Here is a 22,871-nt window from a genome sequence, read left to right on the forward strand (position 1 = left end):
CAAATATAAAATTGTCAGTCACCCCTCGTACCACTTCTCACAATCATGCATAGTAATGAGATAAAACTGTCTGTAGCAGACTAGAATAAATGAATCAAATAGAAAGTACCCCTCGTACCACACTCATAATGAACTGCCTTGTATTTGCATATCAATGAGATCCTGAACGATCTGTCACACTGAAGTTTTTTTTTTATTGTTTCGCACCTTTTGAGCCAATTAAGATAATATGGCCATCTGCACATGGGCACTGTACTGTGTCTCAAAGTAAAACTTGCAAGTGAAAAGGAAAGCCCTGCAGCTAACCTGTGTAACACTTAAAACTATAAGTGTACAAGTACCAGTAGGAACTTTGATACAGTTTATAGTAATAGAATATACTTATGATATTAAAAGATGACTGAAACTGTGAAACACTTTGCAAAACATACAGCAATCAATTAACGTAGGTGTTGTAAACAAAAATAATATTAACAGAAATGCCTTCTGCAATAGTAGTAACCATGGCATGATCATCTAAACTGAAGTTGGTTTAGCACTAACATGGCATCTTTTCACAAAGTATATAGCAAAAAGGGGCCTTTCAGGTAATTGACCAGGCATGACTTTAAAGGCAAATAATTTATGACATTGATTAGCCACAGACCAGTTGAAAAAAAAATTCCATCATTGTGTGATTCCTACAGGTTGCATTATAATTTGAGTTTAATCTTCATCAAGCAGCATTTGAGATATACCTATCGATGCAGTTCAATAACATGAGTCAATAACAATAACAGTCTGCAACATTTGAGATATATTCTATCAATGCAGTTCCATAACATGAGTCCATGGCTAGTCCAGTTTTACTCTTGATTACCAAGCAACCTTTCAAAAGTTGTACCATAATGCAGTACCATAATGTGTCAGTCATAAATTTACCTTATAATTAATGCAGCTTGAGAGAACACTTCCTAGTCACACAGAGCATGTGTTTACAGATACTTGCACTAAATTTGCTCGAGAAGAACTATTTAAAGTTAACATGGTAAGAAAGATTTGTCCAGGTTTTGAGTGACACTTAAGTGTAAATTTAAGTTTTATCAATTTAGACAGAGCCAAAACCATATAAACTTTGCTTTGGATAGAATTTGTTTCCTTTGTGAGATTTTTTTTTGTCTATGATGCATGGACAGGCAGATACGCATAAAGAACAGTTAGGTCTCATGAATACACACACCCTCCTCCCTCCCACACACAAACACATATATATACATATATAAGTTTCCATGTAATATTTGCACTGTTAAAGTGAGTAGGTGTGGCACTATCATGTCTGGAAGGTGATAAAACAGCCAAGTGTTAAAATAAACTGTTGTTAATACCTGAGGTACAGTGAACACGTAGGTGAAAGAGCACTAAATAAAGAAATCTGTACTTAATGTGCTGTCACATGTGAGGTGAGGCTCTAATATTGTGACACAAAAAGCTGTCATGAAAGGGGAATGAGTTCTAGCTTGTCAAGTGAGGTAGAGGAGCTCTATTGACTTGCAGTAAGAGAGGTGGCTGTCACGTTTGGTAAGTGAGACACCGTAAAGGGTAGTGAGGTTTGAAGTGAGGTGATATCGAGTGAAGTGCATCGCCCTCAAGAGGTAAGTGAAGATTATTGTCACATAGTTCAGTGAGGAGCGCAGAAGAAGATTGCTGTCAACTCATGTTTGCGGTATGACGGCCACAAGAATATTTCTCACACTCGATATAGGTGTCATATGGCGATGTGCTAAAGGGAACCGATTTAGGTTGACTGAGGATGATAATGTAGATAGGAGGCAGGTGTCTCTTGTTTTTTCTAGAAAGATTGTTAGCTTTGAAGGCTATATGATCCAGAATAACATATTGATACAAGACGCCTCAAGTGAGATGAGATCATCGTCCATGGGGATTAACCAGATAAAAATTTAAAAGCTGATAGGAACTCCTTACATATAATATATCATCTCAGCAGTTGAGCCTACTGTAAGTACTGGTCGTTCTTTTTGTCTCATATGTGTGGACTTACTGTATGTTGAACTAACATTATCAGTACTCAGCATTAACTTCAAGATTGCGATATATCTTATGTAGAATTGTACAAGTAACAAAAAGATGAATGCACAAAAACTTGATTTTTCACTATCGCTTTGTTTATTTGATTCTTACGCTTGGTACATACGATAAGACACTCAACAACTATCAAATGTCTGCAGAAAAACATATTAAGTAATATTAAACGTCAAGGTTTCGAGTTTCTTATCATCAATAAGACTGTTCAAACTGTCACAGTGCACGTGGTGACATTCTTAACAAAATGGAACTACTCATACTAGGAGCCCCATTATGGATCACAAGCTTTCCTACGTAACTAACTATGTTTGTAATTAATTATTATTATTTACAGATCATTGACAAGAACACAGCTCTGTGCGGTTTCTATGAGTTTTGCCTGTTAACATGCTAAGATATCGAACAAGTCATCATCTTATTCAAATTGACCCTTCAATTTAAAGCTTTAACGATCATGTGCACACCTGACCAAGGGTCATCATGTCACTTTGAAAAATGTGTATGCCATACTGTACCTTCAAAACTGAAGAAATGGTAAACCTATGTACAGGTACAGTAATAAGGTTATAACTTTTCCACAAGGCCTACTATATTTTACCTAAGTTGGGACAATTTAATCACATGTTTCTGCTATGTATTTAAGTAGATACCAAAATATTTCTTGGCCTCAATTGTGTAACATCTACTTTGTGACCAATTTGCCAATTAGTGATAGTGTCAGAGTGACTACTCGTAGATTTGCATAAGACGTGCATACATAACACTGTGCACTTAAAACAGTTTCTGGATATATGCAAAATCTATAACTCCTAATTAATAGCATCTGTTAATATTTCTCAAATTTGGATCAAGATTAAAGTATCCTAAAATTGGCCAAATATGCAGATAAAAAAATATGGACTGATTAAACAATGCTCTTTTAGCAGTGGTTGAACATTTCACTATATTTATCGGAAATACATTACTTTACTTAGATATGAATTCTTTGCTTTCTTTTCCTTGATAATGTGAGCTTGAATTTGAAGGGTAAATCATCACTTCAATCACAAGAGAGAGTTAGGCTATTTGATATTTTATACTTGTCATTGAAAATTATACGAAGTAGTTTAAAGCTTTTGATAACAGGTCAGCTTAGTAACTTTCAACTTTTTTAAGCTTTAATCAAGCTGAAGTATTGTTTTCCTCTCAATAGAGTTTCACAAGATGTATAAAGCATCATCTTTTTTGTTTCATGGTAAGGACATGTAGCATATTTACTTAAAATTTGACCAAACATAATTTGATGTTTTGCTTTACTAGTGTTTGGCTTTATCCATCACGCTAATGTAGGTTGTGACAGTTTTCTGGAATCATGTCCTATATTTCAATTCGGATTCTTCGGATGCATATTATTTGACCGTAACTTAGGTATGAAAAAATGTCGTTCTTGATATATCCTACTATGGGAACGACAAATTATCTGACTAGGCTACTGTAATTGTGTAAAAATTAATTCATTACTATAAAAATTATGGGATATGAATGAAGTGTTGTTCTCAAAACAATTTGAGTTAGAAAAACACACTAAATAAATGGATAAATGGTCTAAGATGAGACTCAACCAGTTTTGTGTTCATTTCCAACTCCAACTCTGTCCCAAGATTCCCATGCATTTGCACATGCATCGTACCAACCAGAAGAAATAGTTGCATTTGCCTAAAGTTAGGCAAACTTAATTACGATATCTACTATTTCAGGCTAGATGGAAACTTAACTCCTGTCTCTGGATGATAAGAAGCGGTTTATGGTTTTTAGACCTAGGCACCACCCATAAGCCCAAGAACTGAGATAAGTGATACCTAGGTTAATCCTTATGGAATAGACTATAGATTTAGTGAAAGTATACTGACTGCATACTGGCTTATGCAAGCCTAAGTTAGGCTAATTTAACTTAGGCCAAGGAAAGGTCAATGCAAATACCTACCAAGTGCCCATCTCTGTCCTTGAAGTATTATTTGCCCTCCAGAAACAGTTTGTAGAAGAGCAGAGCGGCTAAGTCGTCCTTTACTGAAGTTTCCTTTACTGCCTTACTTATTTGTTCTGTCACAACATTCTTGAAAATTATCGGAGATGTTTAAGCACGTAATCACCGGATTATCTCCATCGTTGATACAGATTTCATTTCTCCCTGCCTCTAAATTCTAACGTTAGATACAGCCATGGCCATACTAGCGTTAGAATAGCCTGTTGTTATGCCGAGCAGTTGTGCGAAACATAAATAGACCTCTCCCTATTGTTACCAAGTACATTATAGATACTTCAGAAAGGCATACAAATTAAATAGATTTGCTTTCAAAAAAATTAAAAGCAATTTTAAAGAAATTATTAATGTATATTACACTGATGAAAATGCGATTTATTTGCAATAAATGCAAAATTTTCTATTCAGTAATGAAAATTTGAAAGTTGAATATTAACAAGCGTTGCCCAGAAAATATGATGGCGCTTGTCACTTTCACTGAAGGCGTGTATATACGTTAGGGTGAATTTTGTTCATGACATGAGAAAGCCGGTAAAATATACTTTGCTCTCCAAAACGAATTTGAAAATATTTTAGACGTTATGTAACAACAAACATACAGTATCAATCATTTAATTTCAAACATTTATACCTCCTAACCACTTGCTTCTCCTTACCAAAATCCTTTCGAGAGAATGGAAATAGTGCCTAACAATCCTGTACTGTTATTCAGTGGACAACAACACGTGGGAGACAGCAAGAAACAGAACAGTTTTAAAAACTCATTCATTAACTTTATGTAGATTTAGCAATTAATTTAGACATCTGACAAAACGCCTTTGAAGTCACTTTCTCGTATTTTATATCTCTCATGACTTCGGTGTGAGAACGAGTGCAGGGGCGTATCCAGGGGGGCGCAACAGGCGCGCGCCCCCCCCCCCCTATTGGCCGTCACCAAAAAAAAAAAAGTTTAGCAAAAAAAAAAAAAAAAAAAAAAAAAATTGATGACGACCTTTATATGTGAGATGTCGGTGATCGCTCAACCCCCCCGCTCCCGTATGCTTTATTTTTTGTTTGCCAAAAAAAGGTTCTGGCGAAGTTCGGCGGCATAATAGTTTTAGAAACATAGATGGTAATTGTGTTTGTATTATCACTATAAACACTAAATGACATGCCAGCCATACTAAATTGTGCATTTTGTGTCCATATTTACTGGAAATGTTGCTTATTATTAAGGTCGAAAAATGGATCACATATGGCCATGGGCGGCGATCCTGGGTGGAGGGGGGATATATCCCCCCATGAAAATGGGTGGAGGGGATGTAATGCACCATATCCCCCCCCCCCACCAAATGCCAGGGATAAGAATATTTTCATGCCTACATTTATGCATCTTCGTTAATGTACGGCTCTTTTTTAGCTTCATTTCTCGCCTACCATAAACGCAGTGCGATCTTTACAAATAAAGCGTCTTTATAAAGCAAAAATAGTTGACTGTAGGCTTCATTGGCCCTATAACAACAAAATGTATTATTGCCCCCACGGTATTGATATAGTACATATATGCACCCTCATAGTATTCATATAGGCCCTATAGTAGGCCTACACACGTACATGTTCCCTCGAACAGCTGAGAATCTCATGTAACCAGGGTAATGCTTAATACACGTTTCACCTGGATGCCCTAGCAATCGGTACCTAGGAATGTAACTATGTGTAATTGTGTATTGCATGTGTATAGGCCTATAATAGCCTGCATGAGGCCATTTTCTTTATCGAATAATATAACAGAGCTCTCGAACATTCTAACGTTGCGCCTGAAACAAGATTGACAGGGGCAATTTTCCCAAAATAACACCCGAAATTAACAAAAAAAGTATTTTGGATCCTGATTATGAGATATTTTGGACATGACATCCCTATTTTAAAGTTGGGTATATGCCGCTTGGAAACCTCGGGAAGTGCCGTTTCCGGCCATCTAGAAGGGTTTGTTAATCCCAAAATTTTCTTGTACGCTTCGCGCCAACTCATGGTGGCGCTACGCTTAGATAGTCAACAAGGTCATATCCCCCCCCCCCCCCACTCGGAAGTACGGATCGCCGCCCATGCCTATGACACCATTTTGCATTTCAGCCCTTCTTTGAAAGCAAAAATTGTACACCCCTTCCCTTAGACCCATCCCCCAGGACGGCGATCATTCATGCCTGGCGCCCCCCCCCCCTATTGGAAAATCCTGGATACGCCCCTGCGAGTGTAATGTAATGACGTCTTGAATGCTGAGGCCGAGAACTTTTACTCTTGAGAGACAACCCAATATACACTTCCACTTTTCTTGACCACCTTTTGGAAAACATGCTCCACGGCATACTTTCAAAGAAAACAAACGAGGTGAGTATTAGCGTGTTATGATGTTATTCATCCACAATGGCTGGATATAGGTTCAAGTCAAACAATAAGTAAATAAATTAATAGAATATAGCCAAAATTAAAAGCCACCTTCCCGGTTTATCTTTGCCAATGGGGAAAATAAATCAAAGATCAAATATCTGTCCAATATAATGCTAATTACAAATTGTGAAAGACTTGTTCATTTTCACACAGGGCATGTTCAACGTTCGTATACAATAAGTTGTTTTAAACTTTGTTTTTGTAAATACCCAAAAACAATTCGCGGTTCACCTAGCATAATATTTTGGGCCCCTTTGTTGGGGGACAGTTTTTTTCTGCAAAGATTTAATATTATATATTAATAAATCAATATGTCTTGATGATAGAAGGGGTCCCTACCTCACATCTTCAGTCGTCTGGATGGGAAGGGGGTGCGGATTCAGTCGGGCATTTTTGCAAACAGCCGGGGACGAATTAGACCACTTCTGTGAGGGTAGATTCACCTTTTTTCAACCTCACACATGTGTATATCTATTGACACATTTGACTAGATTAGAATGGACTTCAATGACTCTAGGACAGCTTCCCGTCGTTCATACAAATCATTGATTCGTTTCTGGTCCTTCCAAGATGGGTCAGACCAATACCTAAATCAGTCGGGGAAGATTTTGAATTTACCGCCATTCCGCCACCCACCTTTGAATTCCTGTGCACGGCAAATAACAACACAATTACACCTGGACTGAGCAGCTGACGTCATCATCAATTTGGCATTAAAGGAGCATTCTATTTATGACTTAACAAATAATGCAAAGGTGAATAAACTATAGAAGTTTTATGGACCACCCGTGACCAACTTAAAATAGCATTTCCTTTGTACTATTTGATCTTTCTCAATGTTTTGTAATCGTTAAATAAGTGTAAATAAAGCATTTGCTTGTTTATATATATTCTATGTATGACATCTTTAGCATGAATGAACGTTTTCAAAAGAAGAAATATACATTTGAATAAGGGGTTAATCAACTGTCTAGCGTGCGTTACTCACCGGATTAATGCACGATCGGGGGATAATGCAAGCGATGCACGAGGGCGGAGCCCGAGTGCATCCAGCGATAGCATTAACACCCATTAACACTACCATTTGTGTGGGGGGAAAAATCATAAAACAAAACATTTTTGGTTACATATAACCAAAGATTTATTAAAGTGATGCCCCGTAATTTTACCGTGCGTTACTCACAGGATTAACCACGGTCAGCTGACCTGAATGGACCAATAGGATTTAGGAATCTTTACTAAGTATGAATGAACATTGTTTATCTCAACAAGTCAGAGTGCTACAAAGCTGGAAGGTGCCACGACCATTGTGTACGTTAAAAGTCGTTAGTATTTCTCACATAATTTAAGGAGACACAAACCCAATCATGTTTTTAGCTTATTTGAAAGAGCTCGTCATTCTTAGTGAAGAACGACTCACTCAAAAACCTAAGAAAACGTCTTGCTCCGTGTGGAAGATATCCTCGTTTAAATGTTTAATTTTTCCTTTTTTTTCTAAAATGTGTGACGTCATAGAGCCACTAGAATCTGAACACCATTTTACTTTTTCTCTGTTTTTCTTTTAAATCCCAAAGACATGTTATTCCCCTATCTCGACAATGGTAACAAATTACTTCTTTTCTGCAAATGTATGAAGTTCTTGTGTGAATTATCATTATCATTATATTTTAGAAAGCTGTAAAGGATGACTATAGGACCAACAATAATATATTCTGATATGTTGTAGATCGTTTAAAATCAATGCTATCAGTCCAGAATTTAAACAACCGAGGTTCATCAATTAAAGTGACTGAACTATATACTGTATAACACATAGAGTAGACCAATAGCTCAGACGCAACACTGAACTCAGTCCAAACCGTAATACTGTTATGGCCTCAAATGACATGTTTAAAGGTAGTCAGTATAGGCCCCAAATTATAGCACGCTATAATTGCTAGAAGTTTTCAAAAAGTACTTTCCTTGAGGTTTTTACTCTCCAAATTGGCGGAGCGTCCATACAGTCAGGGGGGGGCGGATGCCCCCCTGACGGACTCAAATGGACTGCTAGCGCCCTTTTCAGCTCTTTACCACTTTTTACTTATCCGCGATTATTGACTTTTTTATTGCGCTCTCATCTACTTATTGACATTTGTCACATTTTGTTGGTGTAATTTGGCGACGACACCTATTTATTCTTCGTTTATCTGCAAATTAGCCAGGCCCGGAAAAGGTCATTTCCGGCGATCTAGGGAGTATCTTTACTCCAAAAATGTCTGTACGCTACGCGCCAACCTGTGGTGGCGCTCCGCTTAGATACTGTCGAAAACGCCCCTACAGACCATTCTCGCCCCTCCTGAACAATACCCCTAGCTCCGCCACTGAAGGAACACACAATATGACTGAACATCCCAGTGAGGAAACCAGTAAGGAAACAAAGTCGTAATAAAGACAGTTTAAGAATGTTGACCAAAGGTGACCATATTTGAATATCTAGCATATATTGGGCCGATACAGTATACATGTAAAATGCATTACAAATTTGCCAAGAACTAATGGACGTTCAATGTTATCCAAGGGTTTTGTTATACGTTCTTTTGGTTTAGTTGTTACAATTAATGAAGCAATGGATTAACATTAACATTAAATTAAGACCTGCAATTACGAGACGACGTCATTATCGATTTCACCTAACTTAAAGGAGCATTCCAGATAATTAAAGGTGAATATCTTGGAAACTGGCCATGGGAACATTACTAGCACTAGCTTTACTAGTAATTTTCCTGTTTGGATTTATGCATTGTCATTTGCCACTAGATTATAACACACGGAAATGACCTTTAATTTGGTGAATATTGACGACCATGGTGACAAGTATACAAAAGCGATTTGTTCGTTCTTACTATCTGATCTTTTATTTTCTTTCCAAGCGACATGAGTTCCCATTATGGTTAGGGTAGGTCTAAGTACTTTCAATGTATTCTTGAGTAAACTTTATCGTACGTGAATTCCAAGCAGATACCACTTCTGACGTCATAGATGGATATATGATTTGAAATTGTTTATCTTTCTCTCTTATTAATACATTTTTTTATCTGTCCGTCGCTGCATAATACAAGGGCTTACTTAATTAGGCCTTCAGACAGAGGTTTTTAGTAACAGGAAAGAGAAAAAGACGAATATATTATTATCGCAGTAAAACGCTGCTATAGGCTATCTGTTGTTTGATGTTCGTTTGATGTAATAGCTGAATGTGTTCATTATAGTTACATGATTTCTGTACTAGCAAGAGAAGATTGTTGATAAGGGAAGCTTGTTGGGGTCCCTGGGCCAGGCGAATGTGGGGCCCTTTCAGCAGAAACCATAGAAAATACTATAAACGCCATATATCAACAACATTTAGAGATCCATAAAATTTCACAAACATGCAAGATCACCTCACAACACATGTTAGTCATGTAAGCTGCTATGCATATAACTGGGCATATGAGCCAATGAGGCTTCTTCGCGAGTTCTTGCTTGCAGGAGGATCTAAAACACATACATCAATACATACATATGAGTGCTAGCTGACTATTGCGTTACCAACATAGCGGCAGTGTTTATGTAATTGAATATGACGTCATCACATCTCAGACTCGTATTCAGATCGCGGTGAGACTAATACTTGACTCAAGTATTTTGTCTAAAACTGAGTAACGTAAAACTGAACTATTTCAACATTTGCTGAAAATTTTCGAAATGATGTATGACTTTTTGATCTAAAAATAAATATCTATAAAACAAGGAATTAACCTATAACTCTTCATGTTACTATGGTGAGCAATTCGTCAGTTCTGCTGCGAAATAGTTTGCAATTAAAATTAGCCTCAGTTCCGCTAATTTGCTCCTGACGGTGCGATGTTACTGAGCCTATAACAGAGGAAGATTCATGAATGTGTTGCGAATTGTGGATATTCGCTGAATTCATCAATGACGTCGTTAGGACTTTGAAGTGAATGCATGTTAACATTTCGAAGACACAACGTACGTTTCTATTTATAGTAACATTAGGTCACAGTCACGCAGTCCTTTAAATTCACAATATCGGACTTTGTACGCCATGCTTAGAATACCATATCTTGAACCTGTTCTGAAACTTCGTAATATTAATCAAAATACAGGTCAAGTAAAGGTGGGCCCGAAAATCGCAACAGCCTCGTAAAACTAGAGCGACCTATATGTTTACATATCAAATTTGTATAGGCTGATGCAGTTTACTAGTTTCTGTACCAGGACGTTATATTCTTATATGACGATCCCTAGTTACGTAATAAGGATACTTTGTATTGATAGCCCTTGCACAGTTGCAGATCTCAAGTGTGCATCTAGCTTCTGAAGTCCATTTTGTTTGATTTTGTTGGCCTATTTACGGACGATTGATTTCTGATAAATCTTCACATGTTACGGTAAGAGCTACTCAAATATTTCTCTTTTATCACCCTTACTGGAAGAGATACCCTTACTCCTGTTCGCATGTGTTTACTTTTAAAGACTAAACAAAGAGAAATCGATGACAGACATAACATCATGACAGCGCACATCGTAGTAAGCGAGTTCTGATCAAAGTGGTCAAAAGTGGGCGGTCACATATAGGCCTATTGCATTGCTACCTCTGAAAAGTCTCTTTGGGCGCACTTTGTGTTGTGTAGAGTCGGCAGAGTTGGTTCCTCCCGAGCAAATCGACGAAGAAAGTTGTGAGCATTCCTTCTCGAGGCTTTGCTGTCGGCAAATTAACTCGAAGGATCTCGGAAACCAGTCTTCTTAATACCACGTGGACCAATTCACCGCGCTGAATATGTCCATTATAACTGCAACGTTGGGAAGTTGATTCCACAATCATTACGTTGACTATGTGAGAAAAAACCTAATCCAGTGAACATATCTGGACTAATGTGCAACTGTAGGGGAGTCCAGTAATCAGATCGAGCCCAAATCAATGTCTGTTCCAGCGTTCAACTTTCCCAGTTCAGTTAAGTCATGACCTCGGGCTTTAGTCCGAGTTCGCACTATGAACTATATGAACCCATTGGACCGATCACAGGTTGTGACTGCGGTACCGCCTCAAAACATCAGCCCCGACACACTCGAACAATGGACTGTTATGTGATAACATGTTCACACATACATTGGATAGAAGATGCCTCTTCCCCACAGGCAAACTGAGTGAAGATCCAATGCGTAAAGAACGGTTTACGTTGGCCTATATGCGTAGTACGAAACCGCGTCATAACACTTGATTTCCTGGGTTTTTTTTTGGTTGCTATGGAAACATGCAAATGTTACATTTCATACATAATTATACAAACACATACTGTGCCTATGGCAGTCTCCACCCTGTCATGATAAATTACATTATTTCGGGAATTATTTCAACGTTGGCTTACCTGGTTCAATCCTCTTCAAATGCTTAAAGGTCAGCAGGATTGGCCCCAAAACTTTAGCAAAGTGCTACAAGGTACTAAACGGTACTTTCCCATTGTTTCTATTATCCAGGTCATTATTACCATGGAGCTATTAATAGTTCCATGTGCTTACACATTCAGGAGAACTCAGTTAGACATCTAACTGTTCCGTGAAGGGCAATAAAATGCCCGTTGAAATTTTGAGAACCAGTGACCATTTTTTGACTTTCTAACATAATTGAGGGCATGTACTGTTGACCTTTAAGCAATACTTACAGCGTATATGATGAATTTGAGTTGGTTTTAACACTATTTATATTAGCACAAGTGTTGCCCATTGGTGAAATAACAGTTGTCAACTTCTCAGGAACAAATAATAATATATCATGCTGAAATAAAAAATAAATAGATTACAAAAATAAAAAGGATTATTAAACCAGTAAATGCTCTATATTGGTTCACATCACATACAACGTCAACGGGATAGAGGCTATACGTATATACTCATATACTCGCAAAGAAAATGAGAACTTGTTTAGATGCGACAGTTTAAAACATGATGTGGCACAACAATTAACTTCTGTGATGGGGAAGGGCATCATCGTTTACTCGGAGAAAGGATTGGGTTAAAGGGGGGGGGGTGATGTATATAGCATTTTCCCTTGGATACTTTTCAAGTAATCACCCCCACCCCCCCCCCAAAAAAAAAAAAAACATGATAGGCCAAGTATATTAATCAAAGAACATTTGACCAACGGAAATACTGTGCAACGTTTTAACAGTGCACGTAGAAACATAGGAATAATGGAAGTTAAAGGGAAGGCGTCTTAGGCTCAATATCAATGCTTCAATTTCACTTCAAAACTTTCGTTTGAAAATCTTTACGTTTTCGCAGAGGATCCTATACAGAATTGTTCGCTACTGATGGTGAGTATTAGAATGAAGTCAATGTCAGTCATTTTCCGCTTTTATATGGTTCACTGCCAAACATAGTTTGTCCCTTTAAAAATACTTTATGATACTGTAATGTATTACTCAAGGTACCTCTCTTAGCAATTTGAAAAATAAAACTACGTTTGGTTTACAAACGGTGTTAACACAGGTCTTTGTCTTGTCTGGTCATAAATTTGAGATAATGTTAAACAACCATCCTAAAAAATACTCCCCCAAACAATGGTCATTGCCATTCTTCAAACTAAGACATTAACTTCTATAGATTTCCTTGTTGCTCCATATTAACATAAATTATTGATTTCATTTTAAATGAACTTGATTAGTCATATAGCTGTTTCGTTAAGACTTTGTCACTTAGAATAGACAATTGAACATGTATGACGCTGCTTAAATGCTAGGAATTTGAAATGTCACAGTTCAACAATAATAACAACAATAGTAATAATAATAATAATAACAACAACAATAATAATAATAACAACAGCAATAAAATAATAATAATAATAATGATAATAATAATAATAGTAGTAATAATAATAATAATAATAAAGCAGTGTAGAAACACAAAATGGAGTGCTGGCAGTGGTTTATTTTTCCTCTGTACATATCAAATTAATTTTGGTCCTTCAATCATTGTTTAAAGGTAACCTTACAGTAACTCATAAAGTTCAGTTTAGGCGATAAAGACGTACAATACTTTCACAGCAGTTGTGGGTTGTCTTATACTAATTTGCATATAAGATTCAAGGCAAATGTCTGTGATTGTCATAAGAACAGGGATCTTCTTATTGCATGGACCTTATGTTTCTGGATAGGGCGTTCACAAGGAACATGATGCACCTGTAGTTTTACTAGCATGCATTTATTCCTTTGCAAATAAACGAACTATGAACCACTCAACTTATAATTAATGGTTGATCTGTGATGTCATTTCGACACATGTTTCTGGGGGTTTTCGATTCTATGTGTAATAGCTATCGAAATAATGAACGGAAATGTTTAATGTATGTTTATATATTAGTCAACGTAATCTATATTGACACGACATGTATCATGCATTGAATATATATTCTGTTCTACAAGCATATGTAATCCGTTCTTTGCTCCTTAATACGCTCCCTGTATAGTCATGGTTTATATGGTTTTAATTCCATCAATGCAACTTACACTTATCTAGCGTCATACTTTCATTGTGTTACATTTTGTACTTTTCATTCGACTGCCAAGTATTGCTGACGAAGGTCCCAGGGAGACCGAAAATTCCAATATATTTTCTAAAACTTACTCCTTATATGTCAATTGTGAGTCATATCTTATTTCTCTGTTATTTTCTAATAATATTTTCTTTTGGAGTAAACGTGGATTTTCGTTATATTATATTATACATATATATAGATGTATATATATATATATATATATATATATATATATATATACATACATATATATATATATATATATATATATATATATATATATATATATATATATATATATATATATATATATATATATATATATATATATATATATATATATATATATATACTGTAATATGACTTTACAAAACGAGTAGATTAGGCTGACAAATTGTTCGAAGTGACAGCGTCATGAAATTTATTTTATTTAAATAGTATAGTTTATAGTATATACAGGCGATACATAGGACTATGACCGCAAACATTCTGCCTAAAGTCATTCTATAAACTATAACGACCGTGTTAATATGAGTTGCGCGATGCATGCAGTTCCTCTGTATAAACTACATACAGCACTTCAAAATTAGGTTACGCTCTGAAAACTCTGTAACTACTGACGACCTCTTACTTCCTATTTCGATTCTTTCAAAGTGATAAAAACTTTAAATCGCATTTGAGTTTTATCTCTGTTGCATTATATAGAATATATGCCACAAACCTATTTCCGTTGTTATATAAAACCATAACATATAGGCTACATCTAAACTAAGACTTTAAGAAGAAGAAGAAAAAAAAACATGATTCCTAACAAAGCAGATAGTTCTAACACATTATTACTTAAATTATTTACTCACCATAAACTTCAATACAATTGCGTCTGTGCACCGCCTTTCATTTAACCTGCACGAAAGTTTCCATTGCATGGTAATTAGGTAGATAAAATATCCATGCGAGCGCTAGTTTTGACAGAAACTCAACGCGAGAATTAGAAAGCGAGAAAGAGAGCAAATAGTTAAAAGATAATTTGAAAAGAAGGAATCGATCGAACACACCGACTTGACAGTAAAATGAAAGTGGTTATATAGATGTATTATATTTTCAAGAAAGAGAGAGGAAAAAAGAAGATAAGTTTCCGATCGACTGTATTGATACAGTTCGGTGTCTTGAAAACAACGCAGATTGCTAGAAACACCGCAGTTTGTTCACTTAGAAGGCGACGTTACAATACCAAGGATCGTTGTGTATAACTTAGGGTTGCCTTGGTGATACAGTTCTTCACCCAAGGTAAATTGAATACTTGACCAAAGTGGGTAAAAGTAGTTAGATAAATAAAGATAATACTTGTTTTTGTCTTCTACAAAGTTTAGTTATACAACATTCAGTTGATATTTTCATTGTTAGCAAGGGGTGTGTGTGTATAAGGAGGTTTGTTTATATTTGCTATTGTGATCTTACACACAACGGTTATTCCAGTATATTCCCCCATTTATACGGAAGCCTATAAAATATCCGCAGAACTTGTCACTAGTTATAGCGTAATAAAAATGTATATATCACATTCACAATGACAATGGGCAGTTGTAACCCGTCAACTATAGCGGAAATCATTCGAGATGATATTACAATGTATTACAGGTTCTTATAACGTACCTGTACAAGATAACGTATGAATTGATATGTAAATTTACGTTTATGCGACCTAATTATATAGCTGTATTCCGGAACGTATACAGCGAGAATTATGCAGCTTAGACTAAAGGACTCTGAAACAAATTAATTTCAGTACAACCAGCTGAGACGGACCAATTAAGACGTTGACTCGACGAAGGAGACAAGAGCATTTGACAGATTGATATCCTTCTACACGCCGATCTTCGCGATGCTCATGATAAGGAAGTCACTTCCGGTTTACGGCCGAGATTAAAAGTGCCACTTGTAAAATGGAAACCGGAGAGTGAGCTACAGTATATTAGGACATTAAAATAACAAACTTGCGATAGAAGGCTTTATAATTATGAATGTTATGACGTAAAGAGAATTAGTGGGACAGAAAACTGTTCGCTTCCGGTTTACGGCCGAGATTAAAAGTGCCACTTGTAAAATGGAAACCGGAGAGTGAGCTACAGTATATTAGGACATTAAAATAACAAACTTGCGATAGAAGGCTTTATAATTATGAATGTTATGACGTAAAGAGAATTAGTGGGACAGAAAACGGTTCGCTTCATTCTTATGCAAGGCCCGAGATTCCATGTTGGGCAGGAGGAAATTTCTGGTCTTGCATTGTTATCCGTAGAGAGTAGAGCTAAATTCATTAGGTTAAACCATACACACAAAATCTTTAACAACTGTAGTTCTCCTTACCTCACCACCAATTTCACCAAAACCTCTGTCATTCATAACCAGGGGACTCGTTCAAGACATCACAATTTCTATGTTGTTGATTCTAAGGGTGGTGTTAGCTCTACTTTCTACTTCACGGCAATTCAGGATTGGAATGCTCTTCCAAATCATATCAAATCCATTAAGTCTTCTCATCTTTTTAGAGCTGAGTTAAGGAAGCATCTCATGTAATTTTGGGGGTGGGGGAGAGGGAGGCACTTTCCTGTTTTCTGTGCAATTTCTTCATTTCTTTGTGCAATTTTTCGTCTATAGGGCCCCATTGGAAATGGGCCGACGTTCAGTCAGCCTAATGGGTTTAGCTCCTGTTACTCTTTTTGTTCTTTTCTTTTCCGTCCTCTTTGTCTACTTTGTCTTTGTAATAGTTGTATTTTGTATTTTTGTATTTTTGTATTTTGAACAATCTGAGTGCGAATAAATCAAATCAAATCAAACTGTCGAAAGAGAATTCTTGTTTTCTTTGCGATATCAACGCCGTTTGGTCCGTTTAGATTAACATTTCGCAATCCGGTCCCGGGGAGAGAGAGAAATCGAAAGGAGGGGAACTGTTCCACCCTGACAAATTGACTGGAGGAGCGTCGTCATCCAATGTCCATAAGGGATATGAGTATAGGGACATCCATAACGAGTAGTTCCATAACTAACATGTAAATAGTAATAAAACATGTTACTAATGACTCCCAAACAGACAACTTTACAGACGCCCATAAGGCATATAGGGACATCTATAACGAGTAGTTCCATACCCAACATGTAAATAATAAAATACGTAACTAATGACCCCCACACCGACAAATATACAAGTCAGAACATATCACGACTTACACGTTTCATACCACAGAAACAATGAACACTATTAAATGATCACTTACGAGCCAGGAGTCAGTGACGGTGTGTGTGTGTGGGTGGGGGGAGGGGGAGACAATAACAGTAATCAATCAGACCAGAAGTGTGCCGTTAGCGCTTCTATAACGTGGAGTCGCCATACAGAAACTACATTAAGCGAGATGGGCATCTGCATCTAATATATGGTGTAGGAGGTTCACCAGGCGCGTAGCCAGGAATTTGCCAAGGGAGGGGCGAAACTGTAGATTCGGCATTGCAAACTATCTAAGCGGAGCGCCACCATGGTTGGCGGTTGCATTTTAGCATTTTCTCTTTTGAAAATACTAGCAATATCATAAAAACATTAAAAATTTTTTTTTTAAATATGCTCAAGGGGGGGGGGGGGGCGGCTGCCCCCTTCGCCCCCCCCCCCTTGGCTATGCGCCTGAGGTTCACCGAGAACATAATGCAAACAGTACATTACGTCATAGGAGATGTTACATGAACGGCTATAGGGGGTGTTCCCTTACCAGTATTAATGTCTGTTGCCCTGGCAACTAATAATACTAAGGTATTATCATCAGAAATACGATATCCAAAGACCTGTTATAATTTTGTATCGTCAGTAATAGCCGATGTTTCATTCAATATTTCTTTTACTGATAACAGACATAACCAAATCCTGTTATTGGAATTTCAGCGATGAACCCCTTCTTAAATTCAGTCACCGAAATTAGTCTAATTGAATATGAAGGCTTTAATTAAAGTTACGAGGCAGATGAAAACGTATCGATTATGAATTAATATTGATTGAGTAGGTCTTGAAGACACAAGCCTGATTGTAATCGGCCGCCTTTTACCTTTTGAAATGGCAGAATATGATCTAATTTTCGATGGAATATGCTAATCGCAGAAGTCGTTGTTTAAACACACTTACTGGTAAATTTTATGTGTATCTTTTGGTCATCAAACTCAAATCCACCGCCTCACGACATGTGTGTAGCAGAGCTAAAAATTTCTAAATTTGATGGGAGTTTAACTGAACAAATTAACTATCCACTGAGGGGGGGGGGGGGATTCTGAGAACCATGTACATATTATTGATATTCTAAATGAACAAAACATTGACAGTTTAATGTTAACATTTCAAGTGTATTGATTTTCTAAGCAAAGACAATACAGTAACATAACAATGAAGAGCTTGGTGTATTTCTTATCTTGTTACAGTAGTTACATATTTGAAGTTGGTAACAAGGGTTATTTTCAGCTTAAAAGTAAAGAATATTTACCTCTTCCATTCAAGTGTCACATTGTTTATCACTCGATGTAAGTCAAAAGTTAGAATATCTCAGGATGGATCAGAAGTATATTCCATTAGAAAGGCTTGCCTGTCCCACTGTAAAACAAGCTGCCCTGACTCTTTAAGTAGCCTTCAAACATGTACCACTTGTGCATAATGTTCAATGCTGAATCTAATACCATGGGTGTATCAAGTCTTATGTATTGTTGGCAGACCAGGCAAGTTGTGCATGGAACAGGTCCTCTATTTCGCACACAATGATTTAACAGGTTTTAGGTGGTGCTCAATTAGAGAATTTATAGTATATTTTCTTCTATGAACTTAAGCCTTCCTAAGCTATATGTGAACCACACCCCTCATCCCCCTCCCCCACCTTCCCCAATTTGATTGTGGTGAGCTGAAATTTTTGAATTTGCAGATCTTGGTACTACTTCTACATCCTCAGGATTGACCAATTGCTGGAGACCCTCTTCACTCTGTATAATAGTATTGTACCGATGTTAATGTAGTAACATTATTGTAAATAATTACTGCGATTCCTTATTCTTCTGGTTAATACAAAGTCCGCTCATGTGATAATAGTTACGTTAGGTATATATACACGTACTTATGGTAAGTGTATATATACATTAAACATTTTAAGTCTTCAGTTTCACGTAGTAATGTGAATTGTATCACTGCGCTGTATGGAAGGCACGCTAGCGTGGTGCATCCCAGCCATCACTCATTAGCCTGGGGTGTCGGCTTAACTGAGAGACATGAACAGAAGTCAACGATAAAGTATTGCGTTTTGGTAATAACAAATGATATATGGAAGATAATATGATTGGTTCTGTGTCCTAGCTCAAACCTTGAATAATAGGGCGCTGCCATCTCAGGTTGGATCCAATACTTAAATGATCTCGTTGGGTTGGTGAGTACATTGGTGGTTATGTATTGTAAGTGGTTGAGAATCGAGACCCCAAATAGTGTCTACCAATTATTACCTGGTGGCAAACGTAAATGATTCAAACGCTGAGTGGAGTGATTTCCATGATATCATTCATTCATCTGAAACTATCTGTTATGATCATTCAAGTGTTATTATACTGTTGATATCAAGAGGTAGTGTTCCTCAGTAATAGTTTAACTCAAGGCTATTGCCTTGTTGTCCTATAGATCACTGTGGTAAAATGGTACAAAGGGTGTCCCATGAATCATGAGATGGTATACCTAATTAGGATTTGTTTTGACATATAACCAAAGTGTTATCATTCATGTGAAAGATACTTTCAGTCATAACATTAGGTTATTTTGGTGTTCTTGTTGATATTCGTATTTCACAATATTCATGTTTCAGGAATTCATATTTAAACTGTGTTTATGTTGATGTTATTGATGTTTCCGATCTTAACCGTTGGGCTTATCCACCTCATCCCCTTCCCTCTCGGATGCGTCCCAGCACTATGCTAGTGCTTGCAGCCATCACCTAACACTAGAGATCAGCAAGGAGACTCAAAGCAAAAGAAACCAGACAAAAAGTAAATATTTAGATAAAATATCTTTTGTATTGTTAGTTTAAACAACTTGAACTGAGCCTAACAAATGGACAAAGAACTGACCTTTCACTTACCTTAAAGGATACATCACATAAAATATTGCTGTATTCAATCTTATAAATTCAATATCCTAGTATAAATTTCTCCCAATGATATATAGGTTATTACAAAACGAAAGAAAAAAAAAAGAAATGAAAAGAAAGAAGAAATATATTAAAAACTGTTAACTCAATTTTGATAGAATAAATCTCCCACAAACAATAGTGAGATCTTCACGAAAATTCTTCGGAACAGCTTTCATACCAAACGTCACAAGGGTTTATGAAAACTTGTTTAACAATTTTTAAGATTCATAAATTGTCCAATATTGACATGTTTACAGTCTGAACCATAATCAAGTGGTGATTTTCTATAAAGACTGATATTTTTTATTAACCGTGATGAAGTGCAACAAAATTTGCTATTACATTTAGACTTGATACATGGATGAAGTGGATAGTTAAATCGAAGTGCATCTTGTACGCACTGCAAAGATACACAATCATGGAACGATAGGAATTAGTGAAGACATCGACACGTGGTCATTCAAAAAGTGAAGTTCAAATCTTTTGATGGGCAGAATTAGGAGGGAAATGCCAAGAATTCCCTATAAGTTAAAGTGACATTTTTCTACCATCCTTTGTCGAGTAAAATAGCGTCTCATAGGTTTATGTATTGAGCAATGTAACTACATTGCTCAAGAGGGGTGTGGGAGGGGGATGTAACGGCAGAAAATCGTTCCAATTCATGACCATAAACACAGAGAAAAACACTTAGAAGAAGAAGAAATAACAAAAGCCAAAAAGACTGTTTAAAATTCCACATGAGGTGCCCTAGTTACAATACTTCCTCGTAATTTCCTTTGTCCATCACTATAAATGAACGACAGTCACTCGGGTAATGGAAGGATAGGCCAGCCTACACTATCAAGGATTATGTGTGATGAGTAAATTATTCCTTCAAAATCTATCTCTTCTTGGATGTATCATGTTGTACGGTCGAATTGAAGCTCGGGCTAAATCGTGATGGTATCTTATGCCGTGTTACCTTGAGAAGGGGAAAACTGCTCAGATGTTATTAGCACAGAAAAGAAGCTTTCTTAAAAGACTGTGTTATGTTATATTTAAATTGCATAATATCAAACAGTGATCAGCTCATTCATTGCACATTTGAATGAGACTTGTCAAACGTGACATGTCTGTACATTGAAACCAGTGTTATTATATGTACTTGAAAGAAAGCAATTATATATATGCTTAAGTTACATACACTTGACCAAAAAAATTTACACCACTTATGTTACGCTCTCTCCTTCAACCCTCGCTACTCCTCTTTCTAAATGTTACTAGAAAACGACAAAGACCATGCAAAAAGCAATCTCTTCTTTCACATGATCTCTCTTGCCAAAGGCAGTGACAGTGACATGCTTAAAACTATCAACAGTCTGCTAAGGTCAGAAGGTTGTACTTCAGCTTTGACGAGTAATCGCTTCTGGAAATGTAACCAAAGAAGAGCTTATGAAAATCATTTAAATATAATCATCTTGCAATGTGCAATGACGGCATGCTGAGGGCCTCAGCTAAGAGCAAACCTGAACCAATCCACAACATGAATGTCGTCTACAATCAGCAAAACCACACAAGAGGCAAACTGTCGAACAGGTTTTCACAGGAGTAATTGTGAACATTGTAACTGAAGAAATGAAGAGCCGACTAAGGGAAAGAGAGTTTCAAGTGCTTTCCCATTAATTTATTTAATTCTGCTGCCTTTTCAAGAAATTCCTCTCTGCAGGATCCGTGTGACATGGCCCACTGTAATGCTTCACAATACATTCACAGGCAGGGGTGGTTCTCATTGAGCTTTGCAGATTATAGACAACCTATGGATTACAAATGTCATCAACTTGTTTGGTCCTGAATGTGGGGACCAATCCTCAGAAATGTTTAATACTCTGCTAGTTACATTCCCAGCCAGAAGCCTATCGTGGTAAACCCATTGTCTCAGATGAAGCACTGGTATATGGCATGTGACAGCTTCTTATTACAAAAGCGTTTCTTTATCCATTAGAATGGGAATTACCTACCAGAGCGACCCATATGTTATTTTGGAAGAACATTATTTCTGATCAACTCAACACATTTGCCTTCAAGTCAATGATCTTCTAATCCGCAGCATGGATCTGTCATTAGTCCTTGTCTATGCAAGATGTGACCATAGCGATAAGAATGTATCTATACAGCTTTTGCAAATCAATGAGGTATTTTCAGATATCCCTTGCCAAATCGCAGAGTGCTGATTTCGTGCAAGAGAGACAAACGAACATGTCATAAGACACTTTGCCACGGCCTGTATACTTGTCTCTTGAATCGGCAGGACGTCCATGAATAGTCGGAGAGAGGACATCCATCCACAGAGACGAGCCTGCAGAACTGAGCAGCAATCCTGACACAGGTTGGCAATGATGGAAATGGACTAAACTGGTGGTTCCTGAGGAAAACAAACACAGACAATCATAGTTTGGATGTTCGTCATCAGGGTTTGCTACATTCATATGCATGAAAAAGTAAGAACATTTCACACTAGGTTTCTGTGGTATGTCAATTATTATCATGAAACAGTTTTCTCTTAACACATAATAGGAATATCAAATTAAGAAACCCCCAC

At 36.9% G+C, this 22,871-nt stretch overlaps 2 protein-coding genes across 3 annotated transcripts in view; both read right to left on the reverse strand.

Annotated features, from left to right (window-relative positions):
- The window catches only part of LOC139963702 (NACHT domain- and WD repeat-containing protein 1-like), a 68,010-nt gene extending 63,683 nt beyond the window's left edge, over positions 1 to 4,327 (reverse strand). For both annotated transcript variants that reach the window (XM_071964791.1, XM_071964786.1), the window contains exon 1: positions 4,046 to 4,327. In XM_071964791.1, coding sequence (XP_071820892.1) covers positions 4,046 to 4,056 — 11 coding nt within the window. In that variant the 5' untranslated portion in view covers positions 4,057 to 4,327. The remainder of the gene's footprint in view (positions 1 to 4,045) is intronic.
- Positions 4,328 to 20,157: 15,830 nt separating this feature from the next.
- LOC139963713 (serine/threonine-protein phosphatase 4 regulatory subunit 1-like) overlaps positions 20,158 to 22,871 on the reverse strand; it is a 60,590-nt gene continuing 57,876 nt past the window's right edge. The window contains exon 17 of the mRNA XM_071964798.1: positions 20,158 to 22,694. Within this exon, the coding sequence (XP_071820899.1) occupies positions 22,680 to 22,694 (15 nt within the window). The 3' untranslated portion in view covers positions 20,158 to 22,679. The remainder of the gene's footprint in view (positions 22,695 to 22,871) is intronic.

The sequence above is a fragment of the Apostichopus japonicus genome, chromosome 3, assembly GCF_037975245.1.
Source record: "Apostichopus japonicus isolate 1M-3 chromosome 3, ASM3797524v1, whole genome shotgun sequence".
In the NCBI taxonomy this organism is placed as follows: domain Eukaryota; kingdom Metazoa; phylum Echinodermata; class Holothuroidea; order Aspidochirotida; family Stichopodidae; genus Apostichopus; species Apostichopus japonicus.